Raw genomic sequence first — 21,495 nt, forward strand, 5'->3', positions numbered from 1 at the left:
ACATGCAATTACACTTAAGAAAGATGGGCGGAAAAAGAACTTCTTACACCTGAATTAATTTGAACTTAATCCCTTGATCCCATTTTCTTTTGCCCTGAATGTGACATGGATTTTAGTTAACATATCCTTTTTACCTCTTTGCAGTCTTGTGGGATGCTCCAGGAAAATCCACTTTAAGCACATAATTCACATTGTGTTGCTTGAATTTAAAGAACTTGTCTCCCAAAGATAGGCGAGTCATTTTGTGCTGCCACTTTGAACGAACCAATGGAAATCCTACTTTGCAGACACACACATGTAATAGTAAAGGGTTATGGGGGGTTTTCTCAGGTCAATAGTGGTTACCACTACAGTATGAAAAAACAGCAGCAACATGTACATACTCAAACTCTCCAATTCATTGTGAATGGAGCAGCTCTAGGTTTTGACTTAATCATGTCATGGGTGAGAACCTTTCCTTATTTCTACCTTTACAAGAGAGTTGTTCACTAATACTGACTGATTTATCTTAAATTATATTAATCAAATATATGCTTTGTGTTTTTGGGGTGGATCTTCACTTTAAATGCTGTACTATCATTCAGTATTTGCTCAATTTTACTAGATGACACTTTATTCTGCATTATGCAACAAACAGCAGAGCTACATTTTGCAACATTGGATTTTTGTGTTCTATTTCTGTGCAAAAACCTTGATTCCGACTGAGTAACACATGTTTGAAATTAAAGTATTCCCATTAAAATCTGATGCTGTCTTCGGGCAACTTGCCGCTGCACTGCTTTGAAAACAGTATGAGCACGGTGCTGTCTCTTTAAATATTCTTGCAGTAATTCCTGGAGCATGCATATGGCCATGAAAAAGAGATAAAGCTTGAAGTCCTCCACACAAACAGTCACAGAAAATTTCACTGGGTCCTGAATTATACAGCAGCCGCATCCTGTGTCTTACACCTGCAGAGAGAGTGGGAGGCTCAGATGATTCCCTAAGACAGAGCCTGGCCAGCAGAGCAAAAACAAGTTCCTATATTCTCCTCCTTTTCATTGACTGATTTTTTTTTTTTTACCCTACAAATTGTCTCCTTTATGCAAAGAATTATCAGAGAATGCCATCACTCATCCTATCTATGGTATGGGTCACGTCTGTCATTTTTCTCCACTGCAGGTAAGAGACGATTAGAACTTCTAAGTTATCAGTTTAAATATTTTAAGTGATGAATTAACCTCACAACACTTAATGTGTAAGCCAGTGTATTGTTTCTCTAGCATTTGATTGTGAAACTTTAGTTAGATATCAGGATGTTTAAAAATATGTTTGTTTTAGTGCATATTTATTCAAAATATATTGATTTTACACTGACATAATTTTCATAGCAGTGTGTTTTATCTGCTCTTTGACCAAGAGAAGTGTGGCATATCCTAAATTTTGCAATATGATGCTTTAAGTATTTCATTTTTCTTGTTTCATGAATTCCCAGTTTAACAGAACTATAATTCATAGACAGCAGTGCCAGATAGTGAAAAGGGCCATTAATGTGCAAAGCAGGATTACCTTTGACAGAAGCAACTTAGGGGAGGTCAGTGATTTTAGATGATAAGAAATATACATTTCACAAATAATCTGACCAAAGACTCTATCTCTGCACGTTACTGGTTTGACTGGGTCCTTTATATTTTATGTGATGTCAAAAATTGCTACAATGATAGATCATTGTGCATTTTTAATACAGGAATCACAGTAAAGATTAGAAATGGAGAAATAAGTTGCATTAAGCTCCTCTTTTCTGTTTTATTTTTTACTAATTAATTTATAGTTTCATTGCATCTTTTGGAGTGTTACATTTAACCTCAATACATTTACTTAGGGAAATGAAACTCTATATGATGCCCTGTTGCTGCGATGGGAGGCTGGTTGTCACTGTCACCTCGCAGGTCTGGGAGCGGGAAGGAGATGAAGTTCCCCAGCAGGGCGGCCAGGCCCCCCTCTCCATCTGACTTCTTGGACAAACTGATGGGACGGACATCTGGCTACGACGCTCGCATTAGACCCAACTTCAAAGGTAACGTGGTGTGCAGCGGTGCGTACCTCTCTGTCAGGACAGGTGTGTGAGTGTGTATGTGTGTGTGCCTCGCTTTGCATGACACTCTAGGCAGTGAAGTAGCACAAATCATGCACAGATGTGTTTTAAGTGAGAGATGCTGGAGGCTGATGTTGCTGCACACAATTCTTTAAAGTCCTTGTCTTCTGTTGTGTCGTTGCCCCTCTATGCTTTCCCACAGCTTTAGGTTATGATATTTTTACACAGAATTCTTCCAGGTCTTTTCTTTTATTTATTTATTTTGTGTGTGTGTGTGTGTCCCATCTTTTTTCTCTCCTTTGGCAGTAAAGCAGCAGATTCCCTCTGACATAGTTCCTCCTTATTTCCCTGGGGCCACATTTCATATATATTTCATTCTTGCTCCACATCCTTGCCAGTGCATACTGGGTAAATCCCGGCTGATTATCTATAAATACACTAATGTAACTAAAGGAGAATCAATAAATCATTGCCTCTTAGGAAATGACTCACTGAAATATTTAAAGTTTCAGTGGTCGACAGATGGACCATACTAATGGGAGCGTACTGGAAATGACAACACAATTTCATGCTGTTTATTTTGGATAAGTCTATTTACCAGGACAGCATGCACAGAATGGAGGGAACACGCAGATGTTATTTTGCAGGAAAGTTCTGCTCTTGTTTCACCTGTCTTTTAGTTCTATTTCTTTTGGTCTCAGGTGCTCACGCTATTAAATGTTTACAGTCGATGTACAGAAAACTGACGATTTCTATAATTATCCTGAAGAAATGACGAGCATGTGTGACGACAAGCTGTTTCTCTCAGGGCCACCTGTGAATGTCACCTGTAACATCTTCATTAACAGCTTTGGCTCCATCACTGAAACTACAATGGTGAGGATTTTCTTCTTTACCATCTCAGTTTAAAGTGCTATTAAGTGAATATAATGTGTCATTAAAAGTCTTCTCAGTTTCTATTGATTCAGTAGTGTGAAAAGTATAGATATTCAGTGTCTGACTTATGTTTAAAGCTGCAGTATGTAGTTTTGGGGGATAGGTTTTCAGCACAGATGTGGAAAAAAAAAATCTATGGTATAAGAAATTGTACATTACAATATATAAAAATACACATTAAAATAAACTATGCTTAGGGAAAAATTGGGTGCCTGGGACACTGATAAGTTACCATTTTACTGTTGTTGTTTACAGTTGTTGTTCACAAATATATTTACTATTCAAAGAAGCATTCTCTAGGCTTCTGTTTGATTAACAGTGCTGCAAAATATTTTTTCTCTGAAATTGTGATAGAATGAGAGACTGATTCAAAGTATTTCATTATAGTAGAAGGCCCTGCCATCATCCAATATCACTGCAATTATCACTATTTTTTTGGTGTAATTTTCCTCACGTTGAGTTGGCGACCATTGCAGAAATTCCATGATAATAAAAAAATAAAAAAATGCACTAGACGAAATTCCCACAGGTCAATTGAATTGAGGACCCTTTAGACTCCACTGACAAAAAAATGTGGAATAAGCACATCATTTCATGGCCGATTCTACTTTCTCATCGTCAGAGCAACTCAGTGGTAGATTACACACTTATTATGGGTTGAGGCTAAAGGGTCCTCACTTCAATCAACCCTTGGTCACTTTACATAGTGCAAGTTTAAAAGAACATAAGAATTATAACAAATGTAAGTAAAAGAGGTTTTTCAGTCCAACATAGAGTCTTTTAATGGGCATTAAAAGTGAATGTTTTGAGTGTGACTGAGTCTTAATAGCAGCGTTCATTGCACCTATGCAAGCATCAGCATCACTGAGACTGGGCCTCCAGTATGCAGCAATTCTTTAAGACTAATGCCAATTGTGCCATCGTTAGTTTCTGGTTCATACAAGACAGTCGTAGAAAGTAAAAGCTGGGTTTAAAATTATTTCTTGACAGAAAAAGGGAGGGAAAATTCAAGTTAGGATCTCCTCGTCAGGGGCGCCGTATATGGGGGAAAAGTTAGGACAATTCCAAGGGCCCTTGCCTGACAGGGGCCCCCCAAAAAAAGGTAAAAACTAATATAAAATTATTAAATATATATATTTTTGTTTTCATGGGGCCCAAAATTCCTGGCGGTGCCCATGCTCCTCATGCTACTGATCAAGACAGTGCGTCTGTTAATGATGGCTCCAGCTACTTCCATTTTCGATGTGAAAGCATCATTGTGATTGGCAAGACAGTAAAAGTGCTGCTGTTTGATTCGTTGTGGTTGGAATTGAATGGGGGAGCATGTAGAGAACAAATGTTCTGCTGTGGTCTCCTAGTTTCATGCTGTAGTAGCCGCTTTCATTGTCTTTGAGTTACAGAAAATTATAATCCAGAAGCTTGGTTAAGGTTAGGAAAAGGTTATTGTTGAGGTTGGGAAAAGGTCAGGTTTAATGTTACAAAACATTAGATAATGTTTGCTAATATTTGGTAGGTAATGTTAGCCAACTAAAAATGAAAACTTCTCTGGCTTGGATTTGAACTCGGCTGGGTGAAAATGACATTGATTGACCCATCTGCCTCCCCATCACCCAACCTTCCTCCTCGCATGAACTTTGTCGCTCTCTTCTTAATACTACACCACAGTGTTGTTATTTACAAGACCACTATAGATCACTCTGTAAAACGCAACTAAAGGTTGTAAGGTCGTTTTTTTGCTGGAGGACAGTCTCACACTGACATTATTGCCAGTTTTATGACAGATCATGTCATGTCTCAAGTTCACAGGCGGACTAGTGTCTTTAGGTTTTGAATTTGTAATCTTCATATTTTCTCATGTAAACATAAAGGCATTCATTTGGTATCTGTGAACAACTTGTTTGCATAGTTAAAATTACACGTTGAAACCATCAGGTACAAACTAACAAGCCACCAGTCACCCACAGGTTTAAATTACAGATAGTAGTAATAATGAGAAGTTATTTTTGATGTACTTGCTGTCAAATATAATTTATCCCCCCACACCCCCACTACTTTGTGCATATTCACTCATTAACATTTTGTCTCAAGTTTCAGAAATCCCAAGTTCCCTAGATAATGGCAACTGTGTTTGCCTCCTTGGTCTGGAAAAAACAACAACAACAGCTCAAGATCTGTGTCTTTGTCAACTAAGGGACCATCCATTATTTATGATAGAAGTTCATGGAGTGTGCAGGGGGATGGTCTTGTATTTTTTGTTATTTTATTTTATTTTTAATTTAGGGTTAAAAAGGTTCATGCACTTTCTACAATACCTCAGAGGGAAGGCCATCAAATTTTAATTGATGAAAGTGTAAGTGGAATTTGCTGTCTTTCAAGTTGTGCGCTCTCAAGCCAATTTGTGAGCTTTTAAGCCTCATTTTTGCTCACACAGCTGGAGTTTGTTCTTGCGTGGGCTTGGCGCTGTTTGCTTGCTGAGAGACCCTGCAGGTGCATTTGTTTAATGCTCATGACTCACTCCTGTTCACTTGCTCGATCTTGGCCCTCTGACAGGATTTAACACTAAAATGACAGCATAGTTAGACACACAGACAAAGAAATCAACTTTTTTTTTTTTTTCTGGCATGACTCACTGTGGCAATGCTGAACCTGAACTTTTTGCACTGAGAGAATCTATCAGTTCCATACACAGCACAATTCATGTTTCTGACTGTGCTGTGAATTAAACACATGGTATAGGGTCAGTATCAGTCAAAATGTTAAGTTTAGATAGGATGGATGTTGGCTGTCACCTAACAAGTCTTGACTTTATGTCAGTTTCTGAATATCTTTGCAATCTGCAGCCACAATAGGAACTTTAGTTGGAGTATGAATAAAATATTTAATGCAACCCTAACAATGAAGGGTTGAAAGGCAACAACTGAACATTTCAGAGCAACATTAATATAATCATTAAAAAACAATGTATGCATATAGGTCATACCATACCATGATCTCACTGAATAAATTACCATGCGGTGATTCAGAGCTTCAAAGCCTGAGTTTTTAGCATTACCATACATCCCTGGCAGCAGAAGGTCCATAAAAGATAATGTTGGCATTTTTGCATAACTATTTGCAGAGACTAGCAGAGATTCAACTTATATCATAAGTTATTATAAATGTAGAAAATGTCTAAAACTCCAGAGACTTTATTTTTCATGTGAATTTGTCTAACTGCTGCCCATGTGTAGGATACATACTTTGAAAGTTTTTCCAAAAAGAAAAGAAAAGAAAAGAAAAGAAAAGAAAAGAAAAGAAAAGAAAAGAAAAGAAAAGAAAAGCATGACTAGTGTGGTGACATCAGTGATATATTTTTGACAAAACTGCTAATCTTAAATGATGGAAATATGGCCTAAAATTCCCACTTAGTGGTGTTTTTTGTGTGTGTCTAATTCTTGTTTCTCTAAACCACAGGACTACCGTCTCAATGTATTTCTGCGACAACAGTGGAATGACCCCCGACTGGCATACAAGGAGTATCCAGACGACTCTCTGGACCTGGACCCCTCAATGCTGGACTCCATATGGAAGCCTGACCTGTTCTTTGCCAATGAAAAGGGGGCAAACTTTCATGAGGTTACCACAGACAACAAATTACTCCGTATATTCCAGAATGGCAACGTCCTCTACAGCATCAGGTGATCAGCATTTTTTTAATTGTCAGCCTGACTTAATAGTACATCATGATTTATCTCTGTCAAGTTTTATGAAACCAGATGTCATGGTTTGTCATGTTGCCAGCTGTATTTAATAATACATCATAAACTAAGAAAAGGCTGTTATTTGTAATTGCAGGATAAACAGAAAAAAGAAGGATATCAAGCAGGTAACTGGGCAATTAGGCAGTGAAGAATTACATTATGATAGTAGATTATGAGATATAAAGAGAGAAAAGGGAAGCATTGCTGTTTTGCCCCATTACCAATGTATTAGTTCTCTCAAGTTATAACATAAGCCCGCACTCTCACAAGTTGCTTTTCAGTCAAGCTCAGGGGAATTTTGGGCATAAATTTTAATGAACAGAAACAGCTGTAATTTTGTTAGATGTCATTACTGCCTAACAGCACCGTATTTAGGAAAAAAATGAAACAGTAATCTAAAATGTCACCAATAATGAAACACATTAAGGGGCAAAAAAGACACATTTATTTACAAAATAATTAAGGGATCATTGGCTTAATTTTTTCAATATTACCTGATGCAGCTTTAACAGTTTCCTCAGGTTTACTTCATTTGTAGGGGGCACAAGTTAAATGAAAGTCTCAGTGCTGAAAGATGGTATTTTCAAGGCTGGATACCTTTGGAATCTAGTTTGGTAATATGTTGCTTTGTGCGGGTTACTGCATCATTGGCTTGGGTTGTAGAAGGATATGAGGATGTGTGGGAATTTTTTCCCTTAAGACTAGAATAGGAGCAGATGAGCCTTAAATGTAACCTGGTAAAAAGTGGGAATCAAGTTAAACTGAACAACTAACTAGACTGCCACAATGCCCTCTATTATCAGTTCATATACTACAATAAGCGAACCTGCCTGAGGATGAGAGCCAAGCCTACAATGTGTCGTGACATTGTTGCAGCCTTATCAAGCCTATTTTAGTTCTCAGCTCTTGCTTTGAAGTGCTTGTGACTTGTGAAATCCTTGTTTTTGTCTCTCTTGACCAGGCTCACACTCACCCTATCCTGTCCCATGGATCTAAAAAATTTCCCCATGGACAGTCAGACGTGTACGATGCAACTGGAGAGCTGTGAGTCACTGATTTTATTCTTGGATCTTGACAAGGCAGGCTTGTGCCAGTGACAACATCACATGTAAATGTTGGCATAAACTTACAGCACCCTTCTCCCCTCGCTCTGTCTCTGTTCCAGTTGGCTACACCATGAATGATCTTATTTTTGAATGGCTGGATGTGGGTCCTGTGCAGGTTGCTGATGATCTGATGCTCCCTCAGTTCGTGCTAAAGGAGGAGAAAGGTCTCGGCTACTGCACCAAGCACTACAACACAGGTACAAGCCATCTGCCATCTTAGATTTGAGGTAGATACTGTACTGTGAGTCAACTTCTGTACTGATGAGACCGTACGGTGTGTCACGGCCTGTATCTTCTTCTGTGGTTAGGTAAATTCACCTGCATTGAGGTCAAATTCTATCTGGAGCGTCAAATGGGCTACTACCTAATCCAGATGTACATACCCAGCCTGCTCACCGTCATCCTGTCCTGGGTCTCATTCTGGATTAACATGGATGCCGCTCCGGCCAGAGTGGGCCTGGGAATCACCACAGTGCTCACCATGACAACCCAGAGCTCGGGGTCACGAGCCTCGCTGCCAAAGGTCACACACATTGTTTTTTATCAGACTTTATGGCGGTAAATGCCACATATGAACCTAGTGTATGACTATCACATGCAGTAATGCAATGTACTTTATAGTGCTGGGAATATCTTGTGAACAAACTGGACGAATCGCTTATTATGGTTCCATGGGTTGGCCTGATGTGTTATCAGATTTGTGCGCCAATCACTTATAATTTCTGTATTTAATAATGGTAATTTATTGCTAATTGTTGCTTGATTTAACAAAACATTTCCTTTTCATATCACTAGATGAAAAACCCTTAGCAAACTCTAGGGGCTCTAGTTTCCCGGCGCAGCGCGGGGTGGCGCAGTGACAGTTTCGTGCCAAAAGGCTTCGCCGAGGTGCGCCAAAAGCTCGCCATCTGAAACCACGTCTACTTTCAGCGCAAGGCGGAGCGGAGCCGGCGCAGTGGAAGTTGGGCTGCCTGGCGCACATCACCAAAACCTCACAATCAGCACAAACGGTGCCAATCTCCTTTGCTCTGACATCAGCTGTGACGGGACAGTTGACATGGAGATATATGTATGTGCTGATTGTGATCGTAGCATTGAATAGTGTTTTTTTCGGTATTTATTGCATTGTTCATGTGCCTGACATTCCGGAAGCCTGCCTGTGAGGTTTTGGTGACGTGTCCGCACTGCTCGCCGGTCTCCGCTCCGCGCCTGTCTCCTGAGCTCCGCTCCGCCTGCGGCAATAGACCTCCATGTCAGCTGTGTAAACTTTCATTACGCCTTCATGCAGCGCATTTTAAAGGCAAGGACAGGGGCTCATTTGATTGGTTAAATGTGAATCGGCTGTGTCAAACCCACTCCACGCCTTCTCTCCTCCCTTGCGCCGGTAGGAGGGACGGCGGAGTACTTGCGCCACCGAGAACGGCGTGCCAAACTTGGAAAATCCGCCTGGCCACACCCAGTTGGCGAAGCGCATCTGCGCTACGCCCCCGCCTCGCCTGGTCTGCGAAACTAGAGCCCTAGGTTTGCATAGCACAAACTAAAGAGCTGCGCTGTTCTTATTTGTTTAAAGGACCAAAGCAGTGATTTTGCATGTGTAGTGTAATATATACAAAATGTCTATGGCTCATTTTTCTGCTTATCTTTTCCTGAAGCAAGCCTTTTCCCACCTTTTATCCAGCCATTGGTTTCCATTAATTTCGCTATGATATAAAAAGTAACTTTTAGAGACTTCAAACTTTCTTCATGCCAGTAATCACCGTAATAAAGTCGATCACATTAGTTTTCCTAAAAACAGGAGCACTGTGCGATGTGATGACTTGAATTTGTATGGACTAAAATGCTCTCTCCACCAGGGAAAATAGTCCCTGGGGAAAAGTTTGCTTTATACAGCTAAGTTCTGTGTTTTATGAAAGGTGACGATTTTGTTAACCACAGAGGCAAAATATTATAAGAAGGGGATCTCAAACAAAAATTCAAATTTAAAAAACAAGGGATTTTGATTATATGCTGTGAAATCTTTTGTACCCCCACATGATTTGCAAAATGGTTTGTTGCAACGTAAAATGTGTGTAAATTGTAGTGAATGGGTCAAACATTCAAAATCACTGGTTTGGTCCTTTAACTTCTTCGACTCTGCTGCATCCATGGGTGGGTTTGTCATTGCTGCACTGATGACTTTTGTTCAAACCCGCAGAGCTTTGTTTGAAATTCTAGAGGAGACCCAAGGTTTCCAAAGATACCAAATATGTCCTGCTGAATAACAGACATGAGTATAAAATGATGCACAAGACATCTAGATATATTTCAATATAATGGTGTAGCAGTATAACAATGGCATCTTGGGCCTGAATATTTTATTCAATATTAGTGTGATGCAGCTTCAGTGAAGCATTGCAACCAGCAGATACAGAATATGTATGTGACACTGTTGCACAATATGGAAAACATGTTTTTTCTGCTCAAGGGGAAGTTCAAGGGGTTAAGGTGGCTATAAGTAGCATGGCAGTAGAAATGGTGATACACTCAGAAAATGCTAACATGGAGCTAAAAAGCCATAAAATGAGAGAGGCTAAAATGGTTCTGTTTTCAATTCTTGCTCCAGCTGCTTAAATATTTCTCTCTCTCTCCCACTTCAATCTCAAATTTTATCATTGCTCCATTTTAGTGCCCTAGAAAAAGAACTGGAGAGGGCAGTTATTAGAGATTTTGACATAATTTCTGATGTCCTTTTTTTTTTTTTTAATCTTAGAATACTTAGGTTAATATAAAATGATCTGAACTGTAACTATAACCCCAGGCAAGGACATTTATTCCATGGGTTTGAAAGCATTAAGACTGATTACAGCTGTAATGCATTCTAAATATATATTTCAAGGATTACAGTCACCACAGATCCTGAGCAACAATGAGTGATTGTGACTCGTTTTCACGGTTATACAGGTCTCTTATGTGAAGGCCATAGACATCTGGATGGCAGTGTGCCTTCTCTTCGTGTTTGCTGCGCTGCTGGAGTACGCGGCCGTTAATTTTGTTTCACGCCAGCACAAAGAGTTCTTCAGACTGAGGAAGAAGCTTAAAGAGCAGCAGCGGCAGAGAACTGTGAGTGCAGCCCGCCCACTCAACCCCTCAGGCTACTGTCACCTGCTATTCCCTGTGCCCAGCTATGCAGGAGCTACACAACTCAGCTGCATGTCACATTCCAGCCTGGAAATGCATGGAGCGCTGACCTGTGATTAATTCAGGCTTATTCCTCTGCTGGCTGAATGTGCTCAAATCTTGCTTTCCCACCTTGCATTTCAGAGAAAAAACAGAGGAGAAGCAAGATAGGCCAAACCGTCCTTTTAATGTAAAATGCTCAAATTAATAAAGTAGCTTAATGGCAGCTTCAGAATGCATTAATACCTCGTAATATTAATACAACAATACACATCTGCTTGAATTCATTTTTCTGGTAGCATTAACCTCTTCAACTCTGCTACACCCACAGGCGGATTTGTCATTGCTGTGCAGCCAAGCTTTGTCCAATCCCTTAGAAACATATTTTAAATTCTAGAGGAGAACCCAAAGTTTCCACAGACACCAAATATGTCCTGATGATTTACAGTGAAATGTGTATAAAATGATGCACAAGACATCTCGATATTTTCTGTTTGACATAATGGTGCAGCAATACAACAATGGCATCTTGGATTTGAATATGGGATGTAGCTTCAATGAAGCGTTGAAACCAGGAGATACAGAATATGCATGTGCCATTATAGTACAACATGCATGGTGCTTACAGGGAAATTCAAGCGAAAATTCAAATGGCTTAATTGGGATCAGTTTGTTTCTCACACACAGCATCACTGAAATTTCACCTGGCTAGTTTATCTTTGTCTCATTTCACATTTAGTCCAGTGTCATATTCTATAAGAAACAGATACTGATTACTTGCTAATGTACAGCATTTTAAAAATAAATGGCAGCAGCTGTTGATCCCAGATGTCGGCTGTGATGCAGTTAGATCCAATGCAGTCTGACTAAAATTATGTGGTGCTTTTCACCCATCAGCAGGGCAGCGGAGAGAGCAAAGTGAAAGGAAACAACATACCGGGCAACAATGCTCCTCATGGGAACGCAGCCCAGCAATGCAGTGTCTGTGCCAGGGTATGTACTGGGGTCTAGTTCAGCTGGACACCAACCAACAGCCGGATCAGAGAAATCAAACACCAATAAAGCCGTGCGATTAAATGAGAGTCGATAATAATTCTTGATTTGTTCTAGGAAGAAGAGCTGGCACAGCAGGGCTTATTCTTCCAGAGTTATGGCATTGCCATGTCGTCAGGAGATGCACCAGAGATGGACGCAACACCGGTCTTTGCTGATTTACCTCCCGGTTTGGGCTTCTATGACATCCGGAGGCGTTTTGTGGATCGGGCGAAAAGGATTGACACCATATCCCGAGCTGTGTTCCCAATGAGTTTCCTCATGTTCAACGTCCTCTACTGGCTCACTTACAAAGTTCTGAGACATGAAGACGTCCAGGCCACACTGTGACAATCCAACGACTGAACCAAACACAGCAAAACAAAAACACACTGGATACCTTTAATTCTGCTCTCTTCACTGAAACATTTACAGACTGAGAGTCCTCAGCTGAGCCATGCAAGATCTGTTTTGACTGCATGTCCAGCGCCGTTGTGTAATTTCATGAAATGGAGCTGTGCATCAATTTCTTTTCAATTTTTAATACTGCTGATGAAATGCACTTTTCGATGCTTCAGACCTTGCACTTCAATGTATGTACAGTTGGCTTCATAAGTGTGTGGGCTGAAACACAGTTTTAATACTTCCCACTTCACTGTGTGTGCTGTTCGTTTCACCAGTATTTGGACTGCATCACTTTTTCCGATGTTATGTCTGGGTTATGTTCTGTTGGTGTAAAATCACACAGCAAAAATAAGGGAGATGCACACTCCTTGGTGCATTGCATGTGTGCTAATGTTGCGATGCTATGTTTAACAGTACCCAGAGCTGCAGGTTTCACAGGTGAAATATCAATGAAAGTTTACACTGTTTTTCCAAATACTTGGGGGAAAAACAATTTTGTTTCTTTTCTCCTGGACGTCTCTGGAGTTCTAGGGGAAAATGTTATTTTTTTATGATGAACAAAACATGACTGCTCTATTTTACGTAATCTTTCTCTGTCAAATTATTTTTCGAACTCTGCAGTAGAGACCCCATTTCTTAAAAAAGAAGAAAAAGAAAAAAAAAACATCAAGTATAGTACCTCGTTCTTTTGAAATCGAAAGTAAAAGAGTAACACTTTACAATAAGAGTACAACAATTAACGTTAGTTAATGCCGTAATAAACATTAAGTAACAGGTAATAAACATTATGTAACAGTTAACTAACCGTTAACTAATGTGTCTAAGAATCATGTACTAATGCTGTTCATGCTAAGGTATTAATTTATATGTTATTTAAGGGTTATTGTAGATATTATTAACATTAGTAAATGCCATAATAATCATTAACTAACAGTTAATTAACCATTACGGCATTAACTAATGTTAACTAGCGTTAATTGTTGTACTCTTATTGTAAAGTCTTACCAGTAAAAGTGTACATTGCTGAAACATGAAAAAAAAAGTTACTGTCCACATGTTTTTGGAGCTCTCTTTAAAGGAATGAGGGAATGGCACACCCATAGCTCCAAATAAATTTTTTTTTGTTTCTCATCTCTCTGTGAAAATATCTAAAGAGTATCTTTCCTTTGCAGTTATACTATCCTTGTGTAATTAAAAAGAATATCTATTACTGGGGGCACAAAAGTGGTTAAATATATGAAATGGTCTCCATTAATAGCACTAAAAATTACTTACCAAAAAATGTTTATTTTTTCTGTACACATCAAGTATAGATTCCTAAAAATTCTGACCGCGGTAATAAAAATATGGTCCAAATGTTCTTTTTTCAAATCATCCTTTTAATATGCACACAATTACAAATGTTCAATCAAGGTTCCAAAATATTGCAAAATTATTTACTCAAAAGACTCATAAAGCACTAGACGATTTTGGCCATATCTTCACAAAACCTTGAGTATTTGCTAAAAGCAGGAAATGCATTTCTAATAATGATTACATATAATAGTAATAATTCCTATTAACAATAACAATAAGATTCATTATTATCCATTCAAACTGATCAGCCAGAATCTTGTGAGTGGCATACTGTTTACAGGCAAAGGAGTTCAGAGCTCATTTTTTGTAATCTGCAGTTTTTGTCCCTCATCTTTTTGGGCAATAGCCTGAACATTAGTAATGAACGCTGCTTCCATCTAAATCACAGTAACAAGTATGTGTGTTTGGTTCTCTACACCCAATACACCCATTCATTCATTTATTGATTTGAACAAACCTGTGTTGAGAAGCATCCACCAATGGCAGTCTTTATTAAGCCAATAATCGGTGAATTAATTGCTTCAGTGTCATCTGGTGTGTGGTTGAAATGCATGCGTTCAGGTTGTCTTGTGCGACCAGCTGGTAAAAGCAACCACTGGGCTCAAACTCTTCCTTTGAATACATTTTCTGAAGGATCCGTTTGTGGCATCAAACCCAGTTGAGGCTAATCTTGCTATACTGGCCCGATGGAAATGAAGTGAGTGTGTTGCATTTGGAGTGTGGCTCAGTTAGTCTTGTGAATGGTTTCCCAGACTGCATGCAAACACAATCACTGAGACACAGTGGTTACCCCCCTCAGTGCTGCACTATGAGTTGTGTGTTTCTTTTCAGCAAAGCCTGACTTGTTGCAAGTTACACATTGAGATTCATTAGTCTGTCTTTTTTTCTTTTTCATGACAAATATGAAGCTGAAAGTGAAACTGTTTTGTCAGTAAAAAATAAACTGAAATGAATTCATTTGAATTTTTGTTGAAGTATAACCATTCTTTAATGCTATCAAATTGCAATGGTACATGTTGATCTCCCCTGTGTGCTAATAAGTGAACTCTACAGCAATGTACACCTCCATAAAAAAAAAGCTGTGTCTGTCTTTATGAAGGCACTGAAAGATGTTACTCAGATGAACAGCTAATAAAGTCAGCCTTCACTGAGGTCCTTCATGGAGAAGGACCTCAGTGAGAGAGACACTGTCTTCAAAGCCACACAGCTGCAGGATACCCTCCAAAATGTGATGGATGAAAGGCAAAAGACACAGGAAAAGCTCCTGACATATCACCAGACTGAGCTGGAGACAGCTAAAGCTGAACACCACAGCAGCTGTCTCCAGCTGCAGATCCAGCACCGTGAGGAGAAGATCTGCTTTCTCTAGGCCAGAGCAGACCTCGAGCAAGCCCAGGAGAAGAAGGAACGAGAGTGGGCTGAGAGAGAGGCCAGCATGGATAGATGATCTGGAAAGTGAAAAAGCTAAAAACCCCAAGATATGGAGGATGATCACACAGACATTTAGAGCTCTCTTTTCCAGTAAGAAAGACGACGAGATGAAGCAGAAAAAGTAGAATAAGTCCAATAACAAAAAGGATCCCAAATTTTCTTGTTTCCTCTAGAGAAGAACTTGAGCACACCCCATCTGTGCTCTCTTTCTCTCTCTCTCTCTCTCTCTCTCTCTCTCTCTCTCTTTCTCTCTCTCTCTCTCACACACACACACACACACACATACACACACACACACACACACACACACACACACACACACACACACACACACACACACCTACATCAATCTCCACCACATTCAACTGTGTGCGAAGTAAACAGTAATTGTGTGGTTAGATATAAACGCTGTCAAAGATAGCACATACACTCTCTCTCTCCTCTGCAACCAAACTTTGAAATGGAAGTGGTGTCACTCTACATTTGCCTCATCTTAGAGTCACATCATAATAACCATGTAATATTAAGGCTGTATAAATATACATATAGATATCCAATATCCATTTTCTCCATTACCTTCTCCATTAACATGTTACTTCTCACAGCCTATAAAGTTTTGTTTAAAATAAAAACTGACATAATTAGGCATGTAACACTTTAAAGATTTTTTTTTTTTTTTAGGAAGTATTGTGATATTGAGGTGGTACACATCTTATGAACTAGAGTTGGTGGAAAGCAGCATGTATAGTTTTGTTGAAATTCATACAAGTTGTGTCTCCATGACTAATAATTCTATATAATAAATTAATCCAATAGTGCCAATAATTCTAATTTACCACTGCATTGACAAAGCTGATTACATTTCAATGTTTTCTTATGTGCCAGCAGGTGGCAGTCTACCACTAAGTCAGTGCCTCAGGGGAGGGGGGGTCAGCAGCCTCCACACATCATGAAGGACATCTCTGACACATAATCCTACCTCCATGCACTAGTGGCTGGCTGCTTAGTGGAGGTTACAGGAAGAGATGGTTCACAGTTAAACTAAACCGGCCGCTGCTCACAGTCCAACACAGGCCTCGTTGTTCCCTACTCAGCACCAGAAATGATGAATGGAGATGTTGCTGTCTTCCCTCTGCATCCTTCCTGCCGTGTTCTGCATCAGTTCTTTGTCTTTATTATAAAGTCTCTGCTTTCTGGAGCTCTGTGCCTGCAGAGCTTTCAGGAGCACTTGAAAGAAGTGGGAGGTCCCGAGTGCCCCGGTGGTCAGTCTAGCATTTTCCTCCCTCATCTTGGAAATTTCTCTCTGACTGACAGATTCAGACACTAGACGTGCATGTCTGAGTTCATCTGTGGTTTTCTTAGATTCTTGTTGGGTTCACTGTGAGCTCTCAGAGACTGCTTTTCAAGGGCCTGTTGCTTCTCTTCTGCACTTGATTGTTTTAAGGCCTCTTCTAACCTTGTGATCCTTTGCTCCATTTCATGGCATGTATCTTTCATTGTTTTGACATTTTCAGCAGCCTGCTTCTATGTAGCAGCCGGGTCCATGGAAAATGTTTGTATTTCAGCCCAGGCAGTGACATTCTGCTCCATGTTAGCCCAGTCTGTTGTATCTGGGTCCTGAAACAAAAACACAACCTGGAATTTTGTTTACAACCATTTACCATTAAAAAAAATAGAAAAAAAAAATCTTCTATGTCTCTCACAATGACTTTTTTGTTTTAGCTTATGATTACTTACATCAGATGCCAAAGAGGCTTTCATTTTTCCCCTCTGAGGGGGAAAAAAAAATACAAGATTTGTAATAAGAGAAATGACATCTGCTTTTGAAAGAGGCCTAAGTCTAAACCTAATAAACTCAGGGATATCATAACCCCAGTCAGGATTAAATATTTGGTCGGTGCCTCCTGACACAGTCTTAGAAGAGAAAAGAAAGAAAGAAAGAAAGAAAGAAAGAAAGAAAGAAAGAAAGAAAGAAAGAAAGGTTATTAATTTCCAGTGTATGAATGAAAATATTAAATTAATATTACCTTTCACAAATGATGGCTGTGACAAGAAAGCTCTTGTAAATTTCTTTCTAGTTTTATGGATCTAAAATCAAAACCACTGCAGTGCTTTACTGGAGAAAAAAACAGCAACTGCAGTCTAACTTCCAGGCAGGATCTTCATTGAGATTTATGTTTCTAGTTGCATATCTACACACCGAGTGTACTGAGGTGTGTTAATGCACAAAAACATATGATTATTCCTTACTAGCTATAGCTGCAGGTGTGCACAGGTGCTGCATCGTGTTACTTACCACAAAGAAAATAGAAGAGTGCAATGCAAATGTCACAACAAAACTGTAAGTCAATTAGGGAAAACAATAAAGTACCATTAAACTGGATAAGGTCTCCATCAACTCATGATATCAAGTACTACAGACCAACAGTTATCCCCTATGAGAATATTACGGGAATATTAAAGTGCTTTTTCATTTGGGGCCTACTCATTCTTTGCCTGTAAAGTAATTTGTCACATATTGATTAATTCTTCATAAAAAAAAAAGTTCTTACTTAGAACCCTTAAAACTGTGAAAATATTAATGCTAGTCGTAGACCACATGCACTCAGTGGCTCCTTTATTAGGTACACCTGTAATAGAGCTGTTAATTCAGTTCTATATTTGGCATTGAGCTCATAGTTAGTGGTGCTGTTGTACTGGACTGCATTTTATTGAGAGGTGTTTCTACTATTCTGTCCCCCTCATGTATATTAAATAGGGAGGACAAAAAAATTATAAACACCTCTCAATATAATGTAGTTCAGTACAAGACCTCTGCAAACTACAACCTCAGTAATAAACATAGAATTAAATTTACACATTCTCCACAATGGAAACAAAAGTGGCCACCGAGTGTGACTGTGCTTACTCATGGAAGTGTGCACATAGGAAATGTGAGATTGTGTGGCTGTAGCCCACTAGAGGGTGCTGTTGGTTCTCCCATGACCCCAAATGGCCACTGTTGTATGGCTACAGTTGCCTTCATAGACCAAATGACATTTTAGTCCTAGTCAGTCTGATGTATGGAGGCTTCAGTTTTGTTGACTTTTCATATAAAATAAACACTTCAGTTGGAATATATGATCATGATTAATTCTGACCAAAGGACTCAAATGGATTTCATCTTTAATTTCCCATTTCTCCAAATTCTTTGTCACTTGCACAGGTAAGCAGCCATCCCAGTTAGTAAGACAGGTATACATGAACCCACTTTAAAGATCAAAACCAACAAAGGAGTGAATTAACACCTCAAAAGAATTTAATTTTCCATAGCCAAACCTTGTATTTATTTAAACTGCAAATTATAAAAGCTGTAAAAATGCATTTAAAACATTTAAAACAGGAAAGGTTTAAGCTCTAATTCATTACCTTTACAAAGAGTGATGCCCAAATTCAATAAAATGTTTTTCCTGCATGTTTTACATGCATCAGCTTAAGCATTCTTAAGCATTAAGCTTATTATTTTCAACACTAAAACCCTGATGGTATCCATGTAAAATGTACACATAATCAACAGCCACTGAAAGTCAGTAGGTGACTAAACACACAGTGATGTTAATATTCATATTTGAGACAAAGACAGTCCCTAACAACGTCACTGACACAAATATTGACCACTCATCTATTACTATTACAATTACAGTCTATTACAGTCATGTATTCAGGGTTACTTCAAAATCTATAACAGGCTCACTTTCCTTAACCACTGGCAAGCTTACGGGAACTTCAGTCAAAATTATAGATTCATTGAAAGATGGTAGCAGCTTCCAGGCAGACTTGGGCCTGCTGAAAAGAGATGGCCTCCACCCTAGATAGATGAGAGCTGAACTCTCTCAAAACAAAACAAAAAAAAAAAAAAAAAAGGGGGAAAGAAAGAAAGAAAATGAGGGCGACAAGCCAAGGCACCTGTAAGACAAGAGATCTCAGGGCCAAGGTTAGGTGTGGCACTGATGTATGCCAAAACTTGCTTCTCCTTGTTTGAAATCATGGCTTGAAATTCTTACTAGTTTCCATACAAAGTCCTGGATTGCTTCCAGCCGCCTGTGACCTCATCACTCTCCTCAGACCACCTAGTCCGTACAGTTTCTCCAAGATCTCACTAATTTCCTGGCATATATTGTGTGCTGACACAATGTGACAGAGTTCAGACTCTTGGCGATGTCAGTGTACATGCTGTGAAATCTTATGATCCTCTCCAGATGGCATTTGTATCTTGTACTGACACTGTAGGCCTCGCTCAACATATTTCTGGGCTCACTCCACACTGACATCACACCTTAGATTTAGTGCTCTCCAAGGATTTAAGAACTTAACTCTCTTTAGGGAATGCCCAACTATTTATAACCACTTTTTTTTTTTTTTTTTAACCTCGAATCTGCCTTGTCAGCTGTATACATGAAGAAAACTGAGCTGGCACCTCTCAAAAAGCCTTCTTTTTCTGTTTCCAAAGCAAGCCTGGCATTAATAGATATAGCTTAACAGATGGTCTTTGCTTGTTACTACAGGCCATCCTTCACCTTACTGCCACTCTCAGAGGAAAAAAAACAACAAAACTTTCTGATGCTCTGTGTCCACACAAGTACAGAAACAGGCCATTCAGAGAAATGAATGTGCAAGCGTCGTGCAACCAAGCTGGAGATCCATCAACAGGCCTGGGAGGAAAACCCTGCTGGCTACAGACAGACTTGATCTTCTGCCAGGTGTATCTGCCTCTCTCAAAAGTTTTTTTTTTTTTTTTTTTTTTTTTTTTTTTTAGTCGTATTAAAAATCTTGCCCCATTACATCCACCATTTCTTTTAGCACTCCTCACCTTAGCTAGGATGATGTGAGGATATAGAAAAACATCACAGCTGACATTTCGTGCGCTACACTGAGATGCCAGTAGGCTACAGTGCAACTTGACCTGATCAGGCCACAGTTTCTCACATTTTACTGCAATGCAGGAATTTCTCAAGTTGTTTTTTGGCATCTAAAAGCTGTACCTGCCCTTTTAGATTCATTCCCTGCAAAAACTGCGAGATCAATTGCCTGACTTAAACATATCTTGTTACCAGGATACCAAGTTACACAAACAATATCAAAGGTAAAAGATAATAGTGCAACTAGACAATACAATAAAGAGCTATTGCAAAACTTGTTATTAAAGACTCCCTTGGAGGGTCAATTACCTTCAGCTAACAGACTGTATAACTGTCCACTATTTAACTGTTGATTTAACTATTTACCTGTGCAATAATTTTATAGCTGTAGAACTGTATAACAATTCAAATGTGCAGTACCGAGGTGTATATATGGTGTATATAGGCATGCTTTTTACACATTTTCAATTTATTGTTTATGTATATAGTGTTGTATTATTACTATAGGATTAATGCACATTAATCTCACAATCTATTTCAGACACAGAATCTATTTCTCATAATTTTACTTATGCTTATACATAGTTTTCTCTCTAGGATTTGAGCAACAGCTACTGACCCAATTTCCACTCACGGAACAATATAGTACTTCCCATATTAACCTCATCATTACGACACATATGTACCAAAACATACATGCATTATCAGGACTCCACAACCATTTCCATAATAACCACTGGCTAACCTTTAATTTGAAGGTATGCTGATATGAGGCCTGTTTAACAGGCAGAGGCAGGTGATTTCTATCCTGTGCCCCAGTGCATAGAAATGAGCATGGACCAGATTTAGTTCTTGATGTTGATGTGCACAGATTGGCTTTGCTCTGGTCATATGGCCGTGTGTCTCACCTGCCCTGGGAATGTAGTTAGAGAGGAATTTAGAGGCTCTGTCACCAGTAATGTTACGCACATAGGCAAAAAAAGTATTCATCTCAAACACTGTAGCCCAGCAAATCACTCACTTAACTCCATTTCAAACATCTGTGTGCTCCTCTAGTCTGCCTTCAGATCTCAGCACAACACTGAGGCAGTTTTAATTAAATAAATTACCTGCTATTGACCAAGGAACAGTGGCTGTGTGTCAGTTCTTATTCTCCTTAAATGCAGCCTTCAGTACAGTTAATTATGGCATATTCCTTAACTGTTTTAAAAAAAAATCTTACTTGGTATATCAGCAGTACTGTACTTAACTGGTTTCACACATACCTGATATAGCTAATAGATCTCAATTTATAGTCCTACATGGGAACAGGACAGCCTGTTCTAAGGTTTATTTTGGCACCCACGAGGGTTCAGTTCAAG

General features: G+C 39.2%; 1 protein-coding gene across 1 annotated transcript; it reads left to right on the plus strand.

The window, feature by feature from the left end:
* Positions 1-892: 892 nt before the first annotated feature.
* Positions 893-13,150, plus strand: glra4b (glycine receptor, alpha 4b). Its single transcript, XM_030068601.1, has 10 exons — positions 893-1,161; positions 1,929-2,056; positions 2,883-2,950; positions 6,464-6,687; positions 7,712-7,794; positions 7,916-8,053; positions 8,165-8,379; positions 10,797-10,955; positions 11,910-12,005; positions 12,123-13,150. Exons 1-10 carry the CDS (start codon positions 1,103-1,105, stop codon positions 12,393-12,395), a joined length of 1,443 nt encoding a protein of 480 aa, XP_029924461.1. The 5' UTR covers positions 893-1,102; the 3' UTR covers positions 12,396-13,150.
* Positions 13,151-21,495: the final 8,345 nt, after the last annotated feature.

Source organism: Myripristis murdjan, chromosome 14, assembly GCF_902150065.1.
Source record: "Myripristis murdjan chromosome 14, fMyrMur1.1, whole genome shotgun sequence".
NCBI classification, from domain to species: domain Eukaryota; kingdom Metazoa; phylum Chordata; class Actinopteri; order Holocentriformes; family Holocentridae; genus Myripristis; species Myripristis murdjan.